This window comes from Myodes glareolus, chromosome 23 (genome assembly GCF_982192425.1).
Source record: "Myodes glareolus chromosome 23, mMyoGla1.1, whole genome shotgun sequence".
Taxonomy (NCBI): domain Eukaryota; kingdom Metazoa; phylum Chordata; class Mammalia; order Rodentia; family Cricetidae; genus Myodes; species Myodes glareolus.
In genome coordinates, this window is record NC_142048.1 from 2,513,798 (window position 1) to 2,541,049 (window position 27,252).

The window sequence follows — 27,252 nt, forward strand, 5'->3', positions numbered from 1 at the left end:
GACTCCTGGGACATAGCTCACCTACTCCTATCGTTACTTCGATGTCTCTTTCCAATGCAGTGTCTTCTAAATGCTCTGGCCGGTTCCATTTGCTCGTTTTCTTTGCAGAGTGATGCGATTGGTTTCCTTCCAGTTTCTTTAGCTTTTACACCATCTGTTCTTGACATTTCTGCCACCTGGGTTGCTCAGTTTTTAATGTAGTGTGTTACATCTGACTCCACCAGTTATGTCGCAACCCGAGTCATGGCAATGGCTATTTTGGAGGTAGGTCTTCTGAATACACTGGTGATTCCTCCAACCCTAGTTGAAGAACAGAATGTTTGGTAACGATTTTTTTTGGGGGGGGATGGGGGATTAAGGTGAAAGAGCGCATATAAAAATAGTACAGAAGAAATAGAGAAAAGACAGGAAGAATGACTCTTCAAATCACATTTTAAGGGAATAAGTGAGCAGCTAGTTTTGGACAGGTAAACCGTTGTGATTATTCATTGTTCTCACAATAGTTATAATAATGTTCTTTATTATTGTTGGTCTGGTATTTCCAGTAGTTTTGGTAGAAAATTCTTTGTAAGCTGTGATGAGTTTTATAGGTATCTACTTTATGATCAAACTCAGTTTTGACATTTGAGAGGTGGATGAGTAAGCAGAAGAAACTACTTGAGAAAACCTTGCATTGTTTGACTGTTGTTGACAACTGACTAGAAACAAGCAGTATGATCCTTTCCTTTTTTTTAAGATTTATTTATTTATTATGTATACAGTGTTCTGTCTGTCTGCTTGCTGGCCAGATGAGGGCACCAGATCAGAGCCACCATGTGATCGCTGGGAATTGAACTCAGGACCTCTGAAAGAGCAGTCAGTGGTCTTAACCTCTGAGCCATCTCTCCAGCCCCTATCCTTTCTTTTTTTGCTTTTTTTTTCATTTTTCTTTTTTTTTTTTTTTCGAGACAGGGTTTCTCTGTGTAGCTTTGGAGCCTGTCTTGGAACTAGGACCAGGCTGGCCTTGAACTCACAGCAGAGATCTGCCTGCGTTTGCCTCCGGGGTGCTGGGATTAAAGGCGTGAACCACCACCGCCTGGCTATTTTTTTTTTTTTTGACAGGGCTTCACTGTAACCTTGGAGCCTGTCCTGGAACTTGCTCAGTAGATCAGGCTGGCCTTGAACTCACATTAAAGGTGTGCGCCACCACCACCCAGCTGATCCTTTCTTTTTAAGAAGATAACTATATTTTTTTTCCTGAGACAAAGTGTTGGGGTACAGATATTGCTTATTAAAGCTGGAAAAATTTAGCTTCATAACTTTCTAAAGAACTACCCCAGGAATGATGAAGTTTAAAGTGATTCCAAGTCATATTTGTGACAGGGAGAAACGAGGACATAGGCTAGACCTGGGCAGGATATTGTGTGTGATTTGTACCATGATTTACTGAAGGTTGGTAGTTCCAAAGAAAAGCTGTTGTTAGGTTTTTAAAAATCTTTTTTTATATTAGTAGAAATAAATTTATTGTCAAAATAGACCGTTTATTCATTAGAAATCTTTATATGAAAGTGCTACCAATTTTTCTTTTTATATATGAAAAGTGGATCTGTCAATTGTCACCTTATCCTTTGTATTCTTTCCTTGTAGGCTAAAAGTAATTTCAAAAAAGAACAAAGGTGCAAAGAACTTAAGCAATTTCGAGGTGAAGATACATGGATGTTACCTGATGTGAATGAGTGAATTGAACAGTTTTCACAGGTGAATATTACCAGTTGTGCTTGAAGTAATAATAGGACTTGTGTTCTTGATTTGTGTTTTTAGGAAGGGTCTTTCTTTGTAGCCCTGGTTGGTCTAGAACTTATTATGTAGACTAGGCTGACCTCAAAAGCACAGAAATCAGCCTGCTGCTATCTACCAAGTGTTGGGATTAAAGGCATGTGCCACTATGCCTAGTTTATGTCTTTTCCTTTTAAAGTATGTTTCAAGTTAATATTGAGGAGCAGTTCTTTCTTTATGTTTCTGTATTCTGTCCCCCCCTCGTGTGTGTGTGTGTGTGTGTGTGTGTGCATGTGTGTGTGTGTGTGTGTGTTTTGACATATGTGTGCATGTCAAAGGACAACTTGCCTGAGTCAGTTCTCTCCTGCCTTGTGTCTTCTGTGAATTGAATTCATATTGTCAGTAATATGTTCACTATCAGGTGGTTAGCATTATTGAAATTTATCTCATTAGACCACAAAATATCTGTCTTCACCACAAGTTCATGATGATATGAAAAGATTTTGTTACTTGTGTTGGCTGGTAGATTTAGTTATAAATCTGTGGACTATTTGTAGGAAGCTTCTAGATCTGAAAGTACATGCTTTAAGCTTCGTATCTTTATTTTTATTTAATTATTTTATTTATTTTTATTGAGCCTCCTTTCCTCCCGTTACAAAGTTTTAAAAGTTTGCCTTCTGGCATGTGCCCCCACAATTGGTGTAGGATTATTTATTTATTGTTTGTTTGTTTTATTTTTAATTGGCAGATGTTTATTGTTTATATTTACAGAGGACACTGGTATTTTGATCTTTGTATACATTATGGAAAGATTTAATTGAGGTTATATACCCTTCATCCACTCACTTTTTTTCTTGTAAGAATATTAAAAGTCTGTTTTTTAGAAAATTTTAAATGTCAATGTTTATTAGTTTCTGTGGTCCTGGTCCTGCACTGCCTTTCACTAAAACTTAATGGTTGTATGTATATATCTCTATATATTTGATAATATTTGTCACATACAAGTAACTTAATGGTTGTATGTATATATCTATATGTATTTGATAATACCTGTCACATACAAATAACTTAATTGACGCGCGGGGGGAACATGGCGCGGAGCCCTCGGTGGCCGCGCTGGCCGGCGGCGGTGTGGGCGCGGGGGCGCCGTCGGGGGGGGCGGCGGCATGCCGGTGCTCTTCTGCTTCTCGGTGTTCGCGCGGCCCGCGTCGTTTCCCCACGGCTTCGGCTACGACGTGCTCATCCAGAAGTTCCTGAGCCTCTATGGCGACCAGCTCGACATGCACCGCAAATTCGTGGTGCAGCTCTTCGCCGAGGAGTGGGGTCAGTACGTGGACCTGCCCAAGGGCTTCGCGGTGAGCGAGCGCTGCAAGCTGCACCTGGTGCCGCTGCAGATCCAGCTTACGACCCTGGGAAACCTCACGCCTCCCAGCACTGTGTTTTTCTGCTGTGACATGCAGGAAAGATTCCGACCAGCAATCAAGTACTTTGGAGACATTATTAGTGTGGGACAGAGACTGTTACAAGGAGCTCGGATATTAGTAATTCCCGTTATCATAACAGAACAGTACCCCAAAGGCCTTGGCAGCACGATGCAAGAAATCGACTTAACGGTGTCAAACTTTTTCTTCCGAAGACCAAGTTTTCTATGGTGTTACCGGAAGTGGAAGCGGCCTTAGCCGAGATTCCTGGCGTCCGCAGTGTTGTACTGTTTGGAGTAGAAACGCACGTGTGTATCCAGCAAACTGCCCTGGAGCTGGTCGGCCAAGGCATTGAGGTTCACATCGTTACTGATGCCACCTCCTCAAGAAGCATGATGGACAGGATGTTTGCTCTTGAGCGTCTTGCACAAACTGGGATCATCGTGACCACCAGTGAGGCCGTTCTGCTACAGCCGGTGGCTGACAAAGACCACCCGAAATTCAAGGAAATTCAGAACCTAATTAAGGCGAGTACCCCCGAGTCTGGTCTGCTCTCCAAAGTATGGGATGCTTGAAGATCGGGATCCCCGACAGGGCTGCAAGCCAGACAAGCGCTTGTCTCTGCTAAAACTAAAATATTAAGTCAACAGCAGCTCCTCCTTTGCAGCTCTTAGTAACACTTAACTGGCTAGACCATTGGGTGCAGCATTTAGTTCCAGATGTCCAGGCTTCCGGTGCTGCTTATCTTCTTTGTTTCTTAATGGGCTTTTATTTATTATTCAAATTACAATGGAGGTGCCTGTTTTGTCTACACCATATACTCTGACTATATCTTTCCAAAGTGCTCCCTCTGGTGAAGTTTTCTTAAAACTCATCTGTCGTAATGATCTGAAAAAAAAAAAACCCAAATAACTTAACTAAAACTTTTTTTCATATCTCCTCTGGTAAGAAATCTGAGCTACTACTTTGATTAGTAGTGCTCATCATACAGAAAGTCTATGCAAGTTTTTTAGAGAATTTTTTTATGGATAGTCATGATTTTTGTTTCTTTTCATGAAAGATGTAAAGTTTTTTGTAGCATGGATTTTTTCCATTCTACTCAAAATGCCTTACTATTAAAATTAGATGAGATTAAATTATGTTTATACTTGTTCAAAATTATTAGGAACACTCTGAAGAAAAAGAAGAAAAAGGAAAAGCATTCAAAAAGAGTGAAGAAAGAGAAAAAAAAGAAGAGCAAGAAGCAGAAACGTGAAGAAAAGAATGAGTCAACTGACCGTTCCTCAGTGAGTAAACAGCGCAACGGAGCCCTGCACCTGTGCAGAGCAGTGGGCTGGAAGGAAAAATGTTGCGATAGAAAATGTTTACAAGACATCCATGTGGAGTTCCTGGTAATGTAGATTGTTGGTTTTAGAAAATGGGATGTCATTATTGACCTTTGTTGTTTGGAGATGTAACAGTAATGAACTGTGCAGGGAAACTGAAAGGTGCACACCAATACTGAAGTACCACATGGGAAGGAGAGAGAACTACTTGTATAAAAGTGGTTGGAAATTAGAAGTCAAAGTAGCAAAGAATTGTGTTAGAAAAATAAGGGAGCAGAATTTTAAAACACTGGAGTCTATTTTCCTTTGGTATTTCTGTTTTCTTCATAGAAAGTAACATCTAAGTCTTCAAAGTAGAATTTATTTATTTATCTTTTCAGCCAAATAGAAGAGAGTTTTGAGTAGCCAGTTCTACTTAGTGAGGACACAGAAAAAAGCAAGCCAGCCAAATCTGTCATAACTTATTTTCAAGACGAAAGGGGTTAGTGTAGACAGTGATGGCAAAGAAATGTTTAGGGACGATTATTTCTCCAGACAAAATTGGGTTTTATTAGCAGGAAGGAAGAGAGATTACATAGTCTTAGTGACAGGAAACCATGCAAGATAAGTGCTATGATCAGGTTTCCCTGTAGTGCTCCAAATATGTGGTGGATAGAGACTGGAGAAGGAAGGGGAGCAGGGAAAATGGGGGTCCTAGAGCTGTATTTGGTGATTCAGTTGTGAAGGTGACAATAAGATCTGATTTAAGACTCCTGTTTTAAAGATGGAAAGGGGGGCATGTGTTAGTTGAAATTCTTTTTTGCACGTTATAGAAACTAAACAATTTAGTGAACTTGAAGAAGTTGGAAGGACGTATTAATCAGGCACAAATATTCAGGTAAGACATTTAAATATAGGAGTAAGCTTAATCCCAGTAACAGATGGAATTGGAGTTGTAAGCGCTTTATAATCCTAACTGGTCCTTTTTTTTTTTAATTCCACTTTTCAACACATAGATCCTGACAATGTCTTTCCAGTTCTCTTTGCTTTTACATCAGCCCATTTGACTTCATTGTCAAATTCATTGACAAATAACTGTTTTGACTAGAACTATTGGGGCTAGGGCTGAGGTATGCTCATAGGGCAGTGATGTAGTGTTTGCTACATGGAATATTTGACTAGTGTTTTGGAGTTGAAAATCAGCTTGGGTGGGTGGGCAAGATGATTCTGTAATTCCTGACTTGATGATGCCAGGTAACCCAGCTTAGTAATTCAGTAGGCGAAACAGGCTTTGTGGAAATGAAGGATTTATTGTTCTTGAGTTTAGCATAACACTCAAGATGGTGATTAAGTCACTAAAGCTTTGGTTGTACAAATAAATAAAGGAAGAAGAAAAACGGGAATTAAAACCATGAAAATGAATATAATGGGGGCAAAAGAGTGTGTAGAGAATCAAAATTATATTAGTGAGAAGGTGGAACCTCAGGAGGGCTTGGAAAATCTGAATAAAGGATGGAGAATATAGGAAGAAAATAAAGAGTAAATATTGAGGGTTGAACTGAAGAACATCTTGAAAATTTTGAATGTGAGTCATCAACAGTTGAAGTTCTGGAGATAAAGACTGGAATATTTTGTTGAGCTTGGAGATGTTGCAGCCATTTATGAAGTTTGAAGAATTGTCACTAGATTAATGTGTATGATAGTTATGAGCTTAGAGAACTGTTTGATTGGGCAATTCCTTCTTCAGTCATATTGTCCTAGAAAGGGGGTTGGAGGACGAATCGCTGCTCTAATCATACATAAGGAAGGAAACGCCCCCATCCGAAAAGAAAGGGATTCGAAATGCTGAAGCTCACACATCTCTAGGCCATCAGGGCCCTTACTTTGAAGCAACTCAGAAAGAAAGACTGAGACCAAAATCCTTGGAGGAGGACCTTCCAGCAGCAGGAGCATTGACAGGAGGATCGATCTAGCACAACTGTCAGTAACTTTGCCAGGGGTTGGGGGAGAGATAGAAAGCGAAAGTGACCTCTTTTTGGTAAGGTAAGATGAGAGATCATTTGTCCTGCGTATAGGAAATGTTAATTGGTAAGAAAAAAAAAAACTCCAGGAGGATATGAAGAAGGTAACAGTGGTCTGGTTATTAGAGTGGGTCCATCCAAAGTTGGCAAGTTGGCAAAAGTGACTGTGGTTTCTGTGGTCATAGAACTTACTACCTAAACCAATTAAGGATCAGTAAGGTGAACTCTAGTTTCATTAGTGTCTAGTTAACTGAAATTGCAGGAGGTGATGGCTTCTGCACTAGTTGGAACGGGGTGATAAAGTTCCCAGTGGCTCAAACTAATGAGGTCAAGTCACTAGTCACATAGAGAAAATGCTCACTATAGAATTCCTGTAACAGGACACACCAGAACTCAAACTTTATTGTAGCAAAATGGCCCTCTTTCCCCCCAACCCCCCAAAAGTGCCAATTATTTCAGGCTGTACATCCCGATTTTAGTGCATGGCATCAAGAACTGCGATTGAGGCACTAAAGTGACTTGACAATATAAATTTGAGTTAGGCTAAACTGTGTGTGTGTGTGTGTGTGTGTGTATCTACTTTATATATAATGATTATTTTATATCTATATATGAAATGATTATTTTTAAAAATGTGTAAATATTTTTATTTTAGTCATATGTAAATATGAACAAGTTATGACTTTTCAATATAAAATAAGGCATGAATGAGTAAATAGAATCTGCTTTGGGAAACAGTTGGCAGTTAATATGACAGAACATAAATATGTTTTACATATTTCTTATATCACAGATATACTTGTGGCTAGAGCCACATCAGTAGAGCATTTGCTCCTTTTTCAGAGTACTGAAGTCCAGTAGTTCTTAACCCCCACATTGGGTGGCTCACAACAGCCAACTGTAGTTCCAGCTCCAGGATATCTAGACCATGTGCTGCGTGCACGCACACACACACACACACACACACACACACAAATTGTCTTAGGATTTCTACCGCTGCGATTAAATACCATGACCAAAGAGCAAGTTGGGAAGAAAGCATTTATTAGGCTTATAGTTTAGCATTGCTTTTCAACATTGAAGGAATTCTGACAGGAGCTCAAAACAGAGCAGGATCGTGGAAGCAGGAGCTAATGCAGAGGCCATAGAAGGGAGCTGCTCACTGACTTGCTTTCCTTGGCTTGCTCAGCTCATCTTTTTATAGAATCCAGGATCAGCAGCTCAGGGATGCCACCACCCACCATGGGCTGGGACCTCTCCTATTGATCACTAAATGAAAAAGTGCCTTACAGCTGGTTCTCAAAAAGGCATTTCCTCAGCTGAGGCTCCTCCCTCTGATGATTCTAGAACACAGACCACACAAAAACCACCCAGTACAAATGACCCCTTGTCAACTTGACATCACTACTAAACCCCAGCTCTTCCTTTATTATTCATCCCCAAGATCTCACATTAAGAACATAAAAGTTCCACTGTCTTTACAAATTCAAACACATTAAAATTTTAGTAACCAATCTTAAAATCCAAGGTTTTTCAAAATTCAAAGTCTCTCAACTGTGGACTCCTGTAAAATAATGTTCTTACTTTAAGAGGGAGAAATCGGGATTCCTGATAGAAATCACTATCAAAGCAAAACAAAATGTCAACTGTTCAATATTTGGGATCCACTCATGATCTTCTGAACTCTTCCAAAGAGCTTGAATCACTTCTCTAGCTCTGCCTTCTACAAGACATACAACTTGTCTTCTGTTCACTGACTGGCTCTACTCCATTGCTTCTGCTGTTCCTCATGGTCATTCCATGGTACTGGCATCTTCAAAATGCTAGGATCTCTCACTGCAACTGGGCTGCACTTTCACCAATAGCCTCTACTAGGCTCTCTTCGTGCTTCTTTGCATGACCCCTTCAGTCCTGGACCTTCAGCTGCCACTGAGACTGCACCTTCACCAGTGGTCTTTCCTGGCCTTGCATAGTGCGAAACCTCAGCTGTTTTCCATGACCCCTTCATGCCTTCCAAAACAGTACCACCTGGGTGATGCTCACACATATCCAAGTCCAGATGCCAGCACGAGGTACAACCTTGGCCGTCTCTTAAACCTAGTTTCCCTGTGCTGTCAGGAAACATTTCCTAGAAGACTTCACCTCAGTGATGCTGGTATCTTTCTGAATCACCATTAATTTCTTAGCTCTAAAGAGCCAGCATCCAGTATCCTAGCAAAGCAAAATGTTGCTTTAGTAGTATTGCTATCTTGTTGATCACAACTCATTCTTCAGCCCCAGGTAACCAGAACCACAGGATCTTAATTGAAAATAACACATGGCCCTTTAAACTTTTCTCTGAAATTTCACAAGTCAGGCCTCCGTCTTCTGCATTGTTCTTAACATTCTTATCTTCCAAGCTCATAGAGTGTCCCACTGAGCTCTTAGTACTCACTGGTTCTTCTAGCCCAAAGTTCCAATGTCCTTAAACAGTCCTCACCAAAGCATAGTCAGGTCTGTCCCACTAATACCCCCACTAAGCTGTACCAATTTGTCTTAAGGTTTCTATTACTGCGATGAAACACCATGACCAAAAGTTAAGATGGGGAAGAAAGGGTTTATTTTGCTTACATTTCAGCATTGCTGTACATCACAAAAGGACAGGAACTCAAACAGGGCAGAATCCTGGAGGCAGAAGCTGATACAGAGGCCATGGAGGGGTGCTGCTTGCTGACTGCTCCCCCTGGCCCATTCAGCCCAACTTCTGATAGAACCTAGGACCTCCTGCCCAGAGATGACACCATCCACCATGGGCTGGGCCCTCCCTCAATGAATATTAAATGAGAAAATGCCTCACAGCTGGATCTCCTCAAGGCATTTTTTCAACTGAGGCTCGTTCCTAGCTTATGTCAAGTTGACTCAAAAAACCAACCAGTATACAAACAAATCTTCAAAAATGCTTTTAGGAATTTTGAGGAATTTCATGGAAGAGAGAAGAGCGTCAGTTTTTTTTCGGGGTCTCGATTCAATTGATAAAAGTGTTTGCTGTACAAGCATGGGACCCTAAATCTCAGCCACTAGCACCCATGTAAACTGGCATGTATTCACATGCCTATAACCCAAGCACTGTGTGGAAGCTGAGACAGGAGGTTTTCTTGGTCTTACTGGCTGCTGAGGCCAAGTTCATTCAGAGACTCTTAACAAGGGAATAAGGTGGAGAGTGATAGAGCAGGGTCACCAGCCCAGATGTTATTAGAGATCTCTGCAGTTTAGGTCTAGGGAAATCCCCAAAGGGCAAACAGGGAATTACATGGTTGTTATTCCCTGGAGTTATTTAGACAAACTTATGAGTTCATTTGGATATTGGTAGAAATTGAGCCTTGCTTTGGTGCTTTTCTTCCCAGCTTTTTATTTTATCTTTTGATATAACTCATGAGAAGAGGAATGAATTTGGTATGTCTTTTGGGCTCAAACCAAAGTAGGATTTTCATGTTATTTCTTGAGGTTTTCCTGTATTATTTTCAAAAGGGAAAAGCAATGAAAGTATCTCTTCTAATAATCTGAATTATTTCCACTTAACATCAGAATTTTATATATAAGTATGCAAATTGTGAATGTTATGTATATGCTAAATGTTTCTAGAGCTCTGTAGAGTGGGTTGAGGCTGTTCCCTCCCAGGTACCTGGCAAAGAAAAGACCTGGAAAGTGAAAGACAAAAGTCTAGAAAAAGAATGTGACAGCCATGCTATGCAGGTAAGCACCCACCTGATTTAGAGAGAAAAGGCTTCTAAGTACAAATGGATATTAAACTGATGATTATAACTTCTTCAGGAGAATTATACTTTAGCAGTAATTTATGAAGCCTTTCCACAGAAATGCTGAATGCTGTAGCCTTCTGCTATGGAAGGTAGATGCTTATCTGTGCTGCAGCCCTTCAGGGCTCCCTCACCTATGATTATTGGCATTTTCCTATTTTTTTTTAAAAAAAAGATTTATTTATTTATTATGAATTTGGTGTTCTGCCTGCATGTATCCTTGCAGGCCAGAAGAGGGCACCAAATCTCATTACAGATGGTTGTGAGCACATGTGATTGCTGGAACTTGAACTCAGGAAGAGCAGGCAAAGCTCTTAACCACTGAGCCATCTCTCCAGACCCAGCATTTTCCTCTTTTAATGGATTTACCAAATACTAGAACTCTGTGAATCTTCTGGATGTGTCAGTTTCAGCTTTTCTTTCTCTTTCCTTTATGTTGCAATTTGCTTAGTAATGCTTATAGTTGAATAGCAAGTAAATTTTGAGTTCTGGTTCATATGACTAAGAATGAATATAATTTACCCACTTAGCCATAGATACAGGAGGAAAAGTGAACAGGAGCTAACATTTCATTTTGTGTGTCAGACCCTATGTTGGCTGCCATTTATATATATTTTATTTACTCCTTAAAATAAACTTGAATGGTGAGTTCTTTACCGCACTTTTATAAGGGAGAGACTAAGGTATAGCAAAAAACAAGACGCTTCTTGAGAGTGGCTAACCACTTATTTTGGTTTCTGTTTAGTGCCTACAGTCTCTGATATTAAGAAGGTCGTAAGTACAGATTAAAATGGCTTCATTCTTTTAAACAGTGGGATGAGTGGATGACTGTTGATTTTATGTCTGTTAAAAATGTGTCTTCATCATCACTCAAAGCAGAAAAGGAAACCCTAAGGAAAATAGAGCAGGAGAAAGCCCAAGCACTAGAGCAGGTAAGAGAGCAGTTTCAATGTTTTCATTTTTGAATTGCCTTAAAATTCAATGTTTTAATTCAATAAATAATATTCAGTTGAATAAAATTCAGTGTTTTCATTTTTGAATTGCCTCAAAATTCAAAAAACCATATTTGTAATACTATTTAAAGTATGTTTTTAAATGGTATTTGATAACAGTGATAACTAAGGAATGTGAAACTAATTTTTAAAAAGTAAATTTCTTGTAGAAAAGCTGTTTAAAAGCATCCTAGAGCTTGAGAGATGTTCAGTAAGAATACAGACTGCTATACCAGGGAACTCAAATTGGGTTTTCAGCTCCCACATGACAGCTGACAACCATCTATAACTCCAGTTCTAGAGGTTTATTGTCCTCCTTTGGCCACTGGGGGCACTGCATACATGTGGCACACAGACATACATGCAGACAAAGCACTCATACACGTTAAGTAAAAAATAGATTTTTTTTTAAGAGATGTATACTAGATTGGGGCTGGAAAGATGGATCAGTGGTTAAGAGCATGTATTGCTCTTCCAGAGGACCCAGATTCAATTCTCAGAACCCACAGTGCGTAATTCATGGCTGTGTGTAACTCCAACTTTAGGAGAGCCAATACATCTGGCCTGGGCAGGCATTTGTACACATGTTCACACATTTACATCTAAACACAGGTACATAAAATTATCTTTTAAAAATCATCTTATATGTGTAAATCTAGGTGAATGTAGTTGAGCAATGATTATCTGTTGCATGACTGTCATGAATTACAGTTGAACTATCAACCGAGCCTTCAGTGTGTACACAAATTACTTCTAAGAATGCTTTCAAGATGCTTAGAACGTCACAGGAAGTATTAAACAAGCATTTTATGCTATTGTTTTCACACTGATGTCCTGAAAACAATGGGAAATCCTTAGAGACCACAAAGTATAGAAATGCTTTGAGATTGTCTTATGATTTCCCTTGAATGTAATACAGATCAACAGGTGAAACATGTAGCAAGAGATTTTGAGAGTTCTGTGGTCAGTGTTGTTTTTTGTTTTTTCTCAGTCTAATTTTAAATATAAGTGTGGGATTGTATTGTAATCAAGCTGCTACTTGTGTAACATCGGAGGGCATGATTTTTGGAATGTCTTGTCTAAGTCTCTGAGTTAGACTTGATGGTTCTGAGAAACAGTAGGTGTTCAATAAAGACACATGACATTGTTAGACATTGTTATCGGCAAGTTCCATAATATGTCTTAAGATTTTTACATGATATGTTGACACTTTTATATCCAACAATTAGCCACCTCAAATGATTTAGTCATTTCCATGGTGATTGACGTTTACATTCTAACCTTTCAAAATGTTTTGTTCTAGTCCAAACTGCTAGAAAGGGAATTGAATCCGTACTGGAAGGATGGTGGGACGGGTCTTACATCAGAAAATGTATACTGGCGGTTACTAAAGGTATCTTTATATTTTTTGTAGACTTGTGCGCATATCTCAATTTCTAATAATGAGCGTGGTAAAGATCATTTGAGTATTTTATGTACTTGTGTGAAAATGTCATAATGAAACCCACTATTTTGTGCAGGTAATATATACTAATCAAAGAGTACAAATTCTTAAAGTTTAATGTTTCTAAGAGAATGGCTTGAGTTTATTTATAACAAAATATTTATGAAATATATGCAGTCTTTTGAAATATTACTTAAGTTATTATGGAAAGTTTACTATTATGTATTTTGCAGCAAGATAATTCAGTATATATTGTTCATAATAGCCATCATTTGCAAATTTCTCTTTTAAATGGGCTAAGACAAAGCATGGTTATATGAAACTTTATATTGCATTCAATTTATTAAATTTTATAGCAAAATACAAAAATGTATTTAGTTAAAATTTATGCAAATAATGTATAAACATTAATGATTCAATTTTATTGCTTTTAGAAATACCTCATTTGTCAGGACTCACAAAATTTTTGTTGTGCTTAGGAGGAGAGTGCTATTGTTTTCTACTCAACGGAGACAAAATCTTTTGAGTATCACTAGTGCTCAGTATTGCCAATTCAGTGATAAGTTCAAATGCAATTTAACCAGAATAAAGTAATATTATAAATAATGATGTTATTTTTTTGTCTTAGTTATTTATCAGTAAGATATTTTATTTTATTTATAACTCATTTTTATTTGGCTGTTTCTTAAAGATTCTTTGTGTGGGCATGAAGCCACTGAATCCACTCAAAGACATCTTTAGAATTCTTAATTAGTAATTTTACTAAGTTATAGCACCCGTGTGTTGTACATGGAGTTTTTCTGTCCTGACCTCCTGTTCCCAAATAACCACTCAGAGTCTTAGTATTAATTTTAATTGCTTAGCCAATAGCTCAGACTTATTACTAACTGGCTCTTATATTTCAAATTAACCCATATTCCTTATTTATACTCTACCACAAGACAGTACCTTTTTTAACATGGCATGTTCATCTCCTGTTCCCTCTGCATCTGGCTGGCAGCTTCTCTGACTCTGCCCTCCTTTCCAGTGTCCTTAATTTGGTTGTCCCAACTATATTTCCTGCGTGGCTACTGGCCAATCAGCTTTTTATTAAACCAATCCAATCTTCATTCACAGTGAACAAAAGGATTATTCTACAGCAGCATGTTTTATTTTGGTTTTTTTTTTTTTTGCATGGGCAGAAATGTTCCTACCAGATTAAATAATAGTAATGGTAGTCATATAAAGCTCTCTTTGAAATACAGCTTCCTAGAAAGTTAATAGGTAGGGAACAATGAGTGAGCTCAGTCTGAGACTTAGAGTGGTCAGGTGAATTATCTGTAGTCATGTAAGTAGTAAGGGACCCGGCCTCAGATTCACATTGAAGCATTCCTTACTGCAGAGTTTTGAGAAGACTGATTTTGTGTGTGTGTGTGCATAGTGGACACTGATTTATGGGCTTTTTCAGCGAGTTCTGGTTGATTCTTCCTCCTCTTCTCTTTTTGGACTTTTCTGTCAGAATCTTTAAGTTGAAAGGACCTCTCTAGAGGTGGTTTAATTGGATACTTTATTTAGCATGAAGATGCGAAAATTCAAAGACGAATAGTTTCTTTTTTGATGTTATAAATATTTTGTATTTAGTAGTAGCAGCAAGACTGAAATCTAGGTTTCCTGGTGGCTTATTTTGTTTTATTTTTTCCTCTGTATTGTCTTTAGAGAGAAATGGGAGAGATTTCTAGTGTTTGGTTGTATTTTGTTTATTATAGCATAGCATAACTTATTAGAACCATGAAATTAAAACTTAATTTTACACTTACTTGAAAAGTTAGGTGTGGGATTCAGCTATATATTAAGTGTGCCATACCACTGAATTTACTCTAATTACTGATAGAAATTTTTTTCAGCACAGACAGGTAAAAAACTATGCTTATGGTTTTTGACTATGGTATGTTTAACAGTTTTCCTAAATGTTAAGTATTTATTAGGGACTTATTGATTGAATCTGAGGATGCTGCTGCAAATTCTGTTTTCTTTAACATATTAAATTGGGTCATTTCTCAACAGTATATTAGTATCTATCCTGGTGATAATATTAATAAGACTGTTAAGTTTATCAATCACAGTTGATGAGGCACAGATATTCTCAAAGTTAGGATTCAGGTTGTGATTGAATTTGTTGGATTTTTATTCCAGATAGGTTTCCTAACTGATTTTTATTCCAGTTAGGTGTCACACAGAGCAGCATAGGGGAAGCAGTCTTACTACTGTGTTCCTGAATTCCTCTCTGGACTTCTAACATCATAGTGACAGTTGAGGAGAGATTTTCATGATGCCCAGCTGTTATTTGATCAGGATCTAATTATGTAGCCAGAATATTAATAAAGACATAAATTGCTGTGGATTTTCACTTATAACTATGCTGACCACAGATTTGGGCTAAGTTCCTTGAGTGCTGACAGTATATAATATATGCTATATAAGTAAAAAAGCCCAAGTGAAATAACATTTTGAACGAAAAGTGCCATCATGAGAGATCTGGGCTTGAATCACAAAGTGTTTTAGATCTGTAAAGAAAGACCTCTTTGTATTAGAAGAGATTGCTTAGTAAATGTTGAGATTTGAGTAAACTAATACAGTTAATATGAATATAATTTAAAAATCTTTTGCTTTTAGTTCTGTCTTTAAATTTAAAAATTATTTTTGTTACTTTTAGTTATGCATACATGTGAAGTTGGGGTGTTATGAATGGAGGTGTCAGAAGTTGGGGTGTTATGAATGGAGGTTGAAGGCGTAAGTCACAGACAATCCCACACCAGTTTGGAATTATGATTAATATAATGGTTATTTATTCAAAGGGGAAAAAACTTACAGATTACCGTCCCAGACAACAGCCCCTCCGCGCGAACAGGAAAGGAGTCCAGGGGCCGGAAACGGAGCCGGAAGACAAAGAGAGAGTGGAGGACAGCCGCTGCTTTTTTTAAAGGGAGAGACCACGCCCCAATGGGCTGGTAACTCAGCGGCGATTGGCTGAAGGAGCTGAAGGAACTCCCACAGCATCTCCCCCTTTTGTTTATGTAAGAGAGTTCTAAGCCTACTACGCAATTATATACAATAAGTACAAACCTACGAAATTATATACAATAAATACAAATATCCTATTCTAACTAGCTTAAGTCTTGTATAACAAATAACTTGGCCAAGTCATGAAAGGAAAGTAACTACATATACAATAAGTACAAACCTACGAAATTATATACAATAAATACAAATATCCTATTCTAACTAGCTTAAGTCTTGTATAACAAATAACTTGGCCAAGTCATGAAAGGAAAGTAACTACATTTATATAATCTTCAATCCCATCGAAGATCTGAGAAGGGAAATAATGTTATCTGAGTAATTAGGAAGTGCAATCAAACAACTTCCAGAACATGTAACAAATCGCAGAGACAACTGGCTACCTGGACAAACACCCAAAGTCACATTTGCAGCGTTGAAGCAACCAACTTTGGCTAAGGCCTGATGTAACTGACATACCATTTTCAAAGGCAAGAAACTTCAAAACTATCTTACCCTGTCTTGGCAGGATATGACAGTCTTGTTTTATCCATTTACGGATATTCTGTAACTCTGTCAGTAGTTGAGGTATGAGCATTTCTTTACCCAAAGGCCAGTTCTGCCAAGAAGAAAGGCTCCAGGTGGAGTGTCTTTGGTGCTCAACATTCTCTCGGGCATAGATCAGTGTTGCCAGGAGTGATTGTGTCTCCCTACCATAGAACTCTGAATTAGATTAAAGGCCATTTTCTACAGCTCTTTGAAGAGGTTGAAGATTATCTATCTATACTGAATATAATCTCTATATATCTAAAGAACCTGATTAGTCTAATTATAAATGACAAACTTAGATGACTGTTGATCTATATAATTCTCAATATCTATCTAACTTAAAGACTGAGATAATAAACAAGTGTGCAATAATTGAGGACAATGAGACCTCCAAATATAAACAATGTGCAAGTATACATTGCAATATGGTAAATATATATCAATACATAAACAATATATAAGTATCTTAATCAGAGGTAGAAGTGTACAATGCAATATGGTAAATATACATATATCAATACAATATATATATACAAATACATAAAAATGTTTTAAACAGAGGTAGAAGCATGAAGCATGCATGCATAAAATAGTCAACATAATTTAACTTTGTATCAATATATAAGAATCGATACCAATATGTTTGTCTAAAAGCAATAACTCACAAGTACAAATCTGTTTATCCCATAATCCAATTATCCCTCCTTTTTTTTTTTTTTTTTTTAGGATTCCTGTGCTTATAAAATTCCTCCCCCAACCCTCAACCATATACTAATTATAACCAACCCCTAAATGATGTCCCTAAACCCAAGGACAAACTTTATTGGGAGAGGGGACGTCGTTCTCTAGAATTACTTCCAGCTGTCATGGGGGCGACGTTCTTTCTGGGGGATCCTGTGAAAGTAAAATGATGGTTAAATTTCAAGATCAATGTCTTTTAAAATTGCAAATAGTCTCTGAGTATTTTGTGGAGGTCTGGCCAGAATGTTGTACAAGATGTGCACCATTTCAGCACGTTGGAACCGTCTTGTGCAGCTGGTACCCAAAACAGGTCTTGTAGTAGCGCTATCAGTATCATGACGTCATATCAACCAGGTGGAGTTGTTGTTATGGGGCCCCATCTTCTTCCTGGAAACTTCAAATGTCACTGTAGGAAAAACTCATTGGTCATTGTGGAAAACTTAAACATTAATTATATAGACATATACATGAATACCTATATTCAATGAGAGACATGATAGATATATTTAATGAAGGTATGATAGATATGAAGAAAAGTAAAGATGTTTTCTAAACTCATATTTCTTTCTGTCCCATATCATGGCTCTTGACATGAGACAGAAACTCCAGAAACTCTGGGTTTTTCTTTAAACAACAGGCTTGGAATTAGAGAGGGACTGAGCCAGAGTCCAACTCTAAAACCAGCTCTATAAATTTAGAAATATGATTTAGTATATGGTACTTACAGAACCTATTCAGTTTTCTTGATAGTCCCTATTGGGCCGTTATTTTCCATCTGTCAGTATTCAAATATCCAGGGTCCCTTGAACTTTTCAAAGATCAGTGTTTTCCTGTGGAGATAAGAACAGAACCCTGCCCCCATTCTATATGCTTTTCTTACCACCTGTACGGTTATCATCATTGTAGATGCTGTCATTTCTCCTTTCCAAGAGGTTTCTCCTCTTCAAATCGAACCTTTATTAATTTTGATGGTATCCACAATTTTTCTTCTCCTGTGGAAACAAGAGCAAAACCCCTTCCCCAACGTAGCACATCTCCTGGCTTCCATTAAGAGGTCAGCACGTCTTTGAAATAAACAGGTTGGTTTAGTTCAGAAGTTTTTTCCATTATCCAATGCCTCTCTGCTGCTGTTGTTCCTTTCTCATTAGCATTAAGAAAATTCAAGGTTAATAAAGCATTATGCAATCTATTTCTGGGGGTATCTTTCGTCCCTTTCTGTTTGTTTAGCATATCCTTTATAGTACGATTTGATCTTTCTATAACTGCCTGACCTGTAGGATTATTTGGTATACCTGTAACGTGTTTTATATTATAATAAGCAAAGAAGCGTTTCATTTTCTTAGATACATATGCTGGACCATTGTCTGTCTTTATTTGTGCAGGTATACCCATGATGGCCATAACTTCCAATAAATGTGTGATTACCGAATCAGCCTTTTCTGAGCTCAGGGCAGTTGCCCATTGAAAACCTGAATACGTGTCTATGGTGTGGTGTACATATTTTAATTTACCAAATTCCATAAAGTGGAACACATCCATCTGCCAGATTTCATTCCTTTGAGTACCCTTTGGGTTACTCCCTGCAGGCAATGGTGTTTGATTATAGAAAGAACAAGTAGGACATCTCTTTATAATGTCCTTAGCTTGTTGCCATGTAATGGAAAACTCTTTCTTTAAGCCTTTACTATTGACATGATGTTTTTTATGAAATTCTGAGGCCTGCAGAACGCTTCCAATCAATAATTGGTCAATTTCAGCGTTACCTTGTGCTAGAGGCCCAGGCAGACCGGTATGGGACCGGATGTGTGTTATGTACATTGGACAAAGCCTATTCCTAATTATGTCCTGTACCTCGATAAACAATGAAGTCAACTCTGTGTCATCTGGTATGAATTCAGCGGTTTCAATATGCAAGATAACTCTTTCTGCATATTGTGAATCTGTAACTATATTAAGAGGTTCTTTAAAATCCCTTAGCACCATAAGAATGGCATATAATTCTGCCTTCTGGACAGAATTATAAGGGCTTTGTTCCACCTTACTCAATTCTTCCGATTTATAACCTGCTTTCCCTGATTTATTTGCATCGGTATAAAATGTCCGAGCTCCAGTTATTGGAGCATCACGTACAATTCTAGGAAGAATCCAAGAAGTTCTCTTTATGAGGTTAAGTCTATCACTTTTGGGATAGTTGCTGCTAATTTCTCCCAAAAAATTAGCACAAGCTCTTTGCCATGGTTCATTATCTTCCCATAACTTTCTTATTTCCTCAGTAGTAAAAGGCACTATAATTTCTGCTGGGTCTATACCTGCTAGTTGACGAAGTCTCAGTTTACCTTTTATAATTAATTCTGAAACCTTTTCTACAGAAGTTTTTAATTTTTTACTTGGTTTATGAGGTATAAATATCCACTCTAAAATAATATCTTCCCTCTGCATTAAAATCCCTGTAGGAGAAATTCTGGAAGGCAGTATGACTAGGATGGAACTAAGATTCGGGTTGACCCTATCCACATGTGCCTCCTGTAATTTTTCCTCAATCATTGTCAGTTCCTTTTCTGCTTCAACTGTCAATTTTCTGGGACTATTCAAATCCTTATCACCATCTAAGGTTTTGTTTAAATGAACTATTAGATCAGGTGTTATCCCAACAGCTGGTCGTAGACTGGAAATATCTCCTAACAATCTTTGGAAGTCATTAAGAGTCCGTAACCGGTCTCTCCTAATTTGTGCCTTTTGTGTTCGAATTTTCTCTAACCCTATTCTGTAGCCTAGGTAATTAATAGAATCTCCTCTTTGAATCTTTTCAGGGGCAATTTGTAATCCCCACCTAGGCAAAACTTTCTTTACTTCTTCAAACATACTTTCCAAAGTATCTTTATTTGAATCAGATAATAAAATGTCATCCATGTAATGATAAATTATGGACTTGGGAAATTGCTTACGAATTATTTCCAGTGGCTTATTAACAAAATATTGACACAATGTGGGACTATTGAGCATCCCCTGTGGGAGGACAGTCCATTGATATCTCCTAGTAGGCTGAGAATTATTATAAGTAGGCACTGTGAAGGCAAATTTTTCTCTATCCTTTTTTTGCAAAGGTATAGTGAAAAAACAATCTTTCAAATCAATAACTATAAGAGGCCATCCTCTTGGTAATAGAGAAGGCAAAGGAATTCCAGATTGTAGCGGACCCATAGGCTGAATTACCTTGTTGACAGCTCTTAGATCTGTCACCATTCTCCATTTACCAGATTTCTTTTTTACAACAAACACAGGAGAATTCCAAGGGCTGGTTGATTCTTCAATATGGTTAGCATCTAGTTGCTCTTGTACCAGCTGTTCCAAAGCCTGTAACTTATCTTCAGCTAGAGGCCACTGCTTGATCCATATTGGCTTCTCAGTTAGCCATTTTAAAGGTAGGGCTGTTGGTACCTCTAAAGGTTTGCTATTGGCTGTGTGTTCTTGTACAGCCTGAATGGCTGGTGACCTTTTTCCATAATACCTCATTATATCCTTCCCAGAATTGTGAGTTCCTGGAACTACAGGAATGTTAATCTGGGTATTCCATTGCTGTAGCAGGTCACGGCCCCATAAATTTATTGCAATATTTGCTATATATGGCCTTAATCTTCCTATTTGCCCTTCAGGCCCTATGCATTCCACCCATCTTGTGCTTTGTTTTACACGAGATAGGGTTCCAATTCCCAGGAACCAAACATCTACCTCATGAAGAGGCCAATTCGGATGCCAGGATTCTGGAGTAATTATACTTACATCCGCACCTGTGTCTAATAAGCCTTCAATAAAAATGCCATTTATACAGACTCTTAGCTTTGGTCTTTGATCGTTAATATACGTTTGCCAAAATATACGTTTACTCTGTCCTCCTGAATTTTTTGACTCATTCTCCACATGTAATTCATCATTTAGACCAGTATTACTTTTTACGGCAGACATTGGAGTTTTTAATTTTCTTGGTGAGACACATTTTCGACTGTAACTGGGAATGACTGGGCCACTTTTGGCTTGGGGGCCTGCGAGAGGCCCCTCAAGGAGTTTCCCGATGGTATCGGGTTGCCTTGTCTGTCTGTTGTTGACCTGCATTCGTTGGACCAATGTCGGCCTTTACCACATCTTCTGCATATACCTGAAGGCTGAGATCTCCTACTTTTGTCATTCCCAGAGGAGATATTATTCCTAGGATTTCTTTGCCTGCAATCCCTTTTCAGATGTCCTAATTTACCACAATTAAAACACCTGGTAGTTTGATGTCTCCTCATAGCTTTGGAAATCGCTTCTCCTACCCAGGATTCATCGTTATAGCTAAACATCTCAACATTCATTGTATGCTGTATCCATTCTTCCATTGGTGCTGATCTAGATCTTAAAGGCCCAATTATCTTTTTACATTCAGTATTTGCATTTTCAAAAGCTAGAGATTCAAGAAGTATTCGTCTAGCTTCTGGGTCTGTTACCCCTATGTCCAGAGCCTTAATTAATCTTTGCACAAAGTCAGTAAAGGGTTCTCTCTGTCCCTGCCTAACCCTGGTATATGATTCGACCCTTTTTGCTGGATCTTGTATTCTATTCAAAGCATTCAAGGCTGCTTTGTGACATAAGGACAGCACTTCTTCATCATAAAGAGCTTGGACCTGTGGATCAGCATATGCTCCTACACCAAGAATTTGATCTTGGGAAACCTCCACACCTTTTGCTCTTCCTTGCTGTTCCATATGTTTGGATTCTTCTCTGAAATAAATTCCAAACATCAAGGAAGGCCCATCATCTAAAACTGCAGACACTAGCTGAGAGAAATCATGGGGGGTAGCTCTGACATTAGAAGCCCAAGTCCTTATCATTTCCTTAACAAATGCAGAGTGCAAGCCAAAGTTAACGACAGCTTGCTTAATTTCTTTTAAATCATTCATTGCTATTGGTGTCCATCTAGCTTCCTTAACTCCCTTTGAGCCTTTGGAAGTTAACCCTTTGTCAGAATAAATTACAGGGTATGTTGTTAGGACCCTGGGTAAGCCAGTTCTAACAGCTGGTGGTGGCATTGTATCCTGTCCTTGTGCCTTCTTACTCTGTTCACCAGCTCCAATAGTTTCTTCAATCATTTCTAATCTTTTTATCATTGTATCCCTTAAATCCTGAATCTCCTGACCTACCCGTGTTTCTAGTAATTTCACTAAGGTATCAGTTTTTTGGTTCCCATTCTGGAGGTTCATTCTATCTGTTACCTTATCAAAACTTTGTGGTAACATCTGAACGTCAAATTCAACAGCCTGTACCCTTTCAGGTAACTTCCTAGTACCCTTGGACATGGAGTCAATTTTGTCTATCATAGTATCCACTTGTTCAGATAACCCCTGATTTTCAATAATTTTAATCCTTTCAACTAGTTGTTCAATATTAGTCCGTAAAAGTCGTATCTTTCTTAATGATAAAATATTGAAAAGAAAACTGAAACCTAGTAACAAGTAAATTAATATATTCCCATAGTCATATAAACCTTGCATGACATAATCCATTGTATTAATAAAGAAAACAGTAAAATTGGCGTTGGAAACAAAAACTGCCATATTACCTCTTGTCTAGTTGGTGGCGCTGTTGCCAAGTTGCGACTAGAACCACTGCAAAGGTGACTTAAACAGGTCCTGTTTCAGTGTCTGCCTTAGTATTTGTTAAAAACTAGGAAATATAAGTTGCTCAAGAAAGAAAGTTTAATTAAATCAATTCCATACACGGAACCAGAAACCCAGAATCCAGGGGTAGAAAAGAGCAACCCGGAAGCCGCGTATGCCTCCACGTGACCGAGTCGTTCTGATTCACGCCACTAAAGCGCCGCACTTACAAGGGAAATTTGAAAACAACTCAGAAAAGAGCAAACCAGGCAGGCAGAGACTGTCCCGAGCCTGTGGAGCTTGGGAGGCGTGGGGTTTAACTGAACTGCTGGCTCCACACACAGGGCACAGGCCGCAGCTGAGGGAGGTCTCGTGACTAGCCGAGCTGGTAGCAAGCAGTTGAGTGGGGGGGAAGGGGGGGTTCTACAACCAAACGTGGGGCGCCAGATGAAGGCGTAAGTCACAGACAATCCCACACCAGTTTGGAATTATGATTAATATAATGGTTATTTATTCAAAGGGGAAAAAACTTACAGATTACCGTCCCAGACAACAGCCCCTCCGCGCGAACAGGAAAGGAGTCCAGGGGCCGGAAACGGAGCCGGAAGACAAAGAGAGAGTGGAGGACAGCCGCTGCTTTTTTTAAAGGGAGAGACCACGCCCCAATGGGCTGGTAACTCAGCGGCGATTGGCTGAAGGAGCTGAAGGAACTCCCACAGCAGGAGGTGTCAATGCTGGCCAGTTATGTCAAATCTGGAGCTAGAGTTATAGACAATTGTGAGCCAACTTATGTAAGTGTGGGAACTGAGCTCTTGGATCATCTGATGGAGACAATACATCATGCTGCTAACCTCTATTCCTTCCTAAGCCTCTTTTCCAAGTCTGACATACATAGAAAAGTACCTAAACCACAAGTGAAACAGAATGAGTGTTATGGAGAAGCAGCAGTCTTAACACCCCAGAAACGTTTTCCTCCTCTACTAGTAACTGTCGCTGGAGGGGGAGCCACTGTCCTATTTTCTACCACCAAAGATGATTTGTGCTCTTCATCTTTTTAATTCTTTTGCCCACATTTGAAGTTCCTCCATATTGTTATGAATAACTAGTTCATTCATTCTCGAGGCTGTGTAGTAGTCCATTTAAGAATAGATCATGAGGGCTGAACAGATGGCTCAGTGGTTAAGAGCACTGCCTGCTCTTCCAAAGGTCCTGAGCTCAATTCCCAGCAACCACATGGTGGCTCACAACCATCTGTATTGAGGTCTGGTGCCCCTCTTCTGGCCTGCAGGCATACATGCAGACAGAATATTGTATATATAATAAATAAATAAATATTTTTTTTTAAAAAAAAGAGTTTCAAAAAAAAAAAGAATAGATCATGATCCCCGTGTCCCTCTCTGATCTTGACTTTTTTCATGTTGGGCTATTGGTAGGCTGTTCTGATAGGAAGATTCTTGTGCTTGTCTCCAAGAGCTTGTATTTCTTGGCTCTAGAGCTAGCAGGATCTAAAGCTGTCCTTACTAGAACAGGGAATATCAGGAACAGACTTTTAATTTAAGTAATCAATTAAATTTCTTTGTATCAACTGAAAATAGGACAAAACATACACACACACATTGAAGGCATTCAAATGTTCATAGCTGCTAATCACAAATAAAGTTTAACTTAATGACATTTCTTCTATAACTTTCTTATTTATTGTGTTGCTTTCTTCACTGTGTACAGTTATTTCTTATTTCTGGGCGGGGCAATCCCCTATATGTGTTACAATAAGTCTAACCGGAAGGTCAGAGAAAATTCCATAGAATAATGCTTAGGCTAAGCATGGTGACTTCTGCTTTTACATCCAGGATTTAGGAGACAGAGGCACAGATGTCTCTGAGTTCAAGGCCAACAACCTGGTCTACCAGACCATTTAGGGCTGCATAGTAAGACCCTTTCTCATTAAACAAACAACTAACCTTAACATATATAATTTTATGCTTGTTCTCTAAAATTGGTATTTACTTACAGGTAGTTTGTTTCTCCTTCCTTTTTTCATCATTACAAGCCTTTGTAGCTTGTATAGGTAGGTATTTAAATGTATGGTGAATATTAATTGTGATTATAACTTTAATCAAAAAAGTATTTAATTTTATACTTTAAAAGTGATAGAAACAGTAAGATTTTTAATAATCACCTTAGAAATACGATTGATGTTTATTATTGGAATTTAGCGTCAGGAGTAGAGGATGGTGGATTAAGCTGGCTAAGAAAGTCTTATCAAAGAATGAAAGAACAAGCTCAAAGAGAAAACAGAAATTTTGTGGATATTGTAGCTGAAAAATATGGGTTAAGTATTTGTGCTTTAAGAAGATATGTATTGTCTTCATAGTTATTTGAAAACAATATCTTTGTTTTGAATAATGAAGCAATTTGAATCAAATATTATTAGATTTATCTTCATTCTTTTAAGTAATTTTCTGCTTCTTATGCAAGGATGTTGCTTAAAAATATTTTACACTTATTTCTGTATGTGTACTCAGGGATGTACACATGCCACAGTGCCCATGTGGGGGTTAAAGGAGTCATTTCTCTCCTTCTATTATATTGTTATCTTATATATGTGGGTCGCAGGTATTGAATTTAAGTCATGATGCTTGTTAGCAATTGCCTTTAGCCTCTGAGCCAAATTGCAAACTTAGCCTACATCTTTTTAAGATTAACACAATGAATGTAAAACCCAAGTGTTTAAAACATGAAATGTGTGTATGTTTAATATTAAAGTAGAATTTTTCTCATTGGAAGGAATTTTAAATAATGCAGAGGATTCTCTGTAGTACACCTTTAGAGATAAGCATTGTTGATGTTTTGTTGACTCCAGAGTTTCATATTTTGTAGCATTTTGCAGTGGACCTATACTTTAGCATGTATTTTTTTAAGCTATCATGATGTCTTTTCGGGTAATGTTTTAATTGCATACCTTGTCTGTGAATCAATTCCCACTTGCATAATCCTTTCCCTGTCAAGTTTTTGCAAAGATTTTTATTTTGAGTAGAATTAGATGTAATAGTCTTTCTCCTTCTATCCACATCTAAAAAGGCCATTCTGTTTAAGAAAATCAGTTATGTGGAATCCTCTATTTTTTTCATGCTTTTCTTCCATCATCCTTTTCTTTGGAAGACTAAAACACAGTTATAAGAGTCTCTAGAATCAAATGTCTACATGTCTTTTTCCCCCCTCTTAAAACATGCATCTGCTTGCTATTGATTCCCAAACTATATAAAATTTCCTGGTCAATTTGATATTTTCCCCCAGGATCCAGACTTACCGCGCCAGTGCGGGCTGGAACCAAGAGTCTCGGCGGAGGGTGTCCAGGTTGAATGAACTCAGAGCACGAGGTTGAGGTGGAACAGCTTCTTCATTGTTCTGCTGGGGCTGACTTTTATACCCTGGCACCAAAAGAGGAGGGGGCTGCGAAGGGACTGTCACCTGACCCCAGCAGGGATCAAGGAATGATCACGTGCACTCAAACTTCCTTACCCAAATCCAGGAGCAGAGGATTTATGCTTTCTTAAGCAGAGTTATTATGGTTTTTTTTTTTTTTTGCAGATAAGCACCTCAAATGGGGGCAGGGAAATGTAACTCGGGGCTGCAATTCCCACACAGACTCCCTGTGTGTTTTCCATCTTTATGTGGCTTATCCTTTTTATATTACTCTATTCTCTCTTTTTAAACATTTCTTTATTGACTCTTTGGAGGTTTCACATCAAGTACCCCAATTCTGTTCACCTCCCTCCATGTACCCTCTCATCGTTTTTGCATCCCCACAAGGAAAGAAAACTAAACAGAATAAGCAAGCAAGCAAAGAAAAGCAAGAACAAAAAACTCTCTACAGTAAACCAAAACAGAACAAAAACCACACCAGGAACAGAAAAATGTCTGCTTTTCCTTCTGACTATCATCTTTTCATCTATCCTGGTGGCATTGGAGGCTATCGTGTGTCATACAGAATACACCTTTGTCCCATCAGCTTGACTGGCAACTGCTCATTGCAATAAGTCCTTGGTCTGGTTCAAGCCCTCCGATTTATAGTACACCATCCTCACTGGATTATCACCAGAGCTCTACTAGGGTATCCTGAGCCCCAACTGGTGGGAGGACAGACGAGCCTGCCTGATGCAGATGTGCTCAGATGGGGCCTTCCCAGCAAATAAGAAGAAGGCCAGCCCAGGTCCTTGGGCTCAGACTGGCAGTCAGTCTGATTTTTGAGAATTTATTTCATTCGGTGTACCCAAACTTTCCCCCATCATTTTAGGAATTTTTATAAGTTGTATCTGTGGTGTCTGTATGATATTCTATTCTGTAGAACATTTGTTCTCAGTGCATCCCATTTTGAAATCTTTTAATTTGATTTGATTATTTTTCTTTATCTACTTATGCTTTCTAAAGTATTATTGGTATGTGGTGATTTTTATGGTTCTGTCTACTTTGGTACTATTGTACCATTTACAATGCATCATAACACAGTGGTATGTGGGAGACAAGACACTGAACTTTTCTTAATTGTAGATATGTTATTCTCT

General features: G+C 38.4%; 2 protein-coding genes and 1 pseudogene across 8 annotated transcripts in view; all 3 read left to right on the top strand.

Moving 5' to 3' along the window:
- Nucleotides 1–1,711, top strand: part of LOC146894770 (tRNA (carboxymethyluridine(34)-5-O)-methyltransferase ALKBH8-like) — a 54,282-nt gene extending 52,571 nt beyond the window's left edge. The window contains exons 7-8 of the mRNA XM_087901180.1: nt 202–323; nt 1,627–1,711. Of these exons, the coding sequence (XP_087757306.1) occupies nt 202–323; nt 1,627–1,711 (207 nt within the window). The remainder of the gene's footprint in view (nt 1–201; nt 324–1,626) is intronic.
- LOC148118268 (CWF19-like protein 2) overlaps nt 1–27,252 on the top strand; it is a 29,537-nt gene that overhangs the window by 414 nt on the left and 1,871 nt on the right. The window contains exons 2-8 of one of the 7 annotated variants that reach the window (XM_087901174.1): nt 1,627–1,737; nt 4,342–4,462; nt 10,123–10,233; nt 11,041–11,069; nt 11,175–11,227; nt 12,591–12,680; nt 15,566–15,784. In XM_087901174.1, coding sequence (XP_087757300.1) covers nt 1,712–1,737; nt 4,342–4,462; nt 10,123–10,233; nt 11,041–11,069; nt 11,175–11,227; nt 12,591–12,680; nt 15,566–15,741 — 606 coding nt within the window. In that variant the 5' untranslated portion in view covers nt 1,627–1,711 and the 3' untranslated portion in view covers nt 15,742–15,784. Of the gene's footprint in view, nt 1–1,626; nt 1,738–4,341; nt 4,463–10,122; nt 10,234–11,040; nt 11,070–11,107; nt 11,228–12,590; nt 12,681–15,565; nt 15,875–24,700; nt 24,756–26,500 lie in introns of those variants that run through there. The other 6 variants (XM_087901175.1, XR_015736231.1, XM_087901177.1 and 3 more) reach the window with 6 other exon arrangements.
- On the top strand, nt 2,827–4,039 carry LOC148118269 (isochorismatase domain-containing protein 1 pseudogene; annotated as a pseudogene).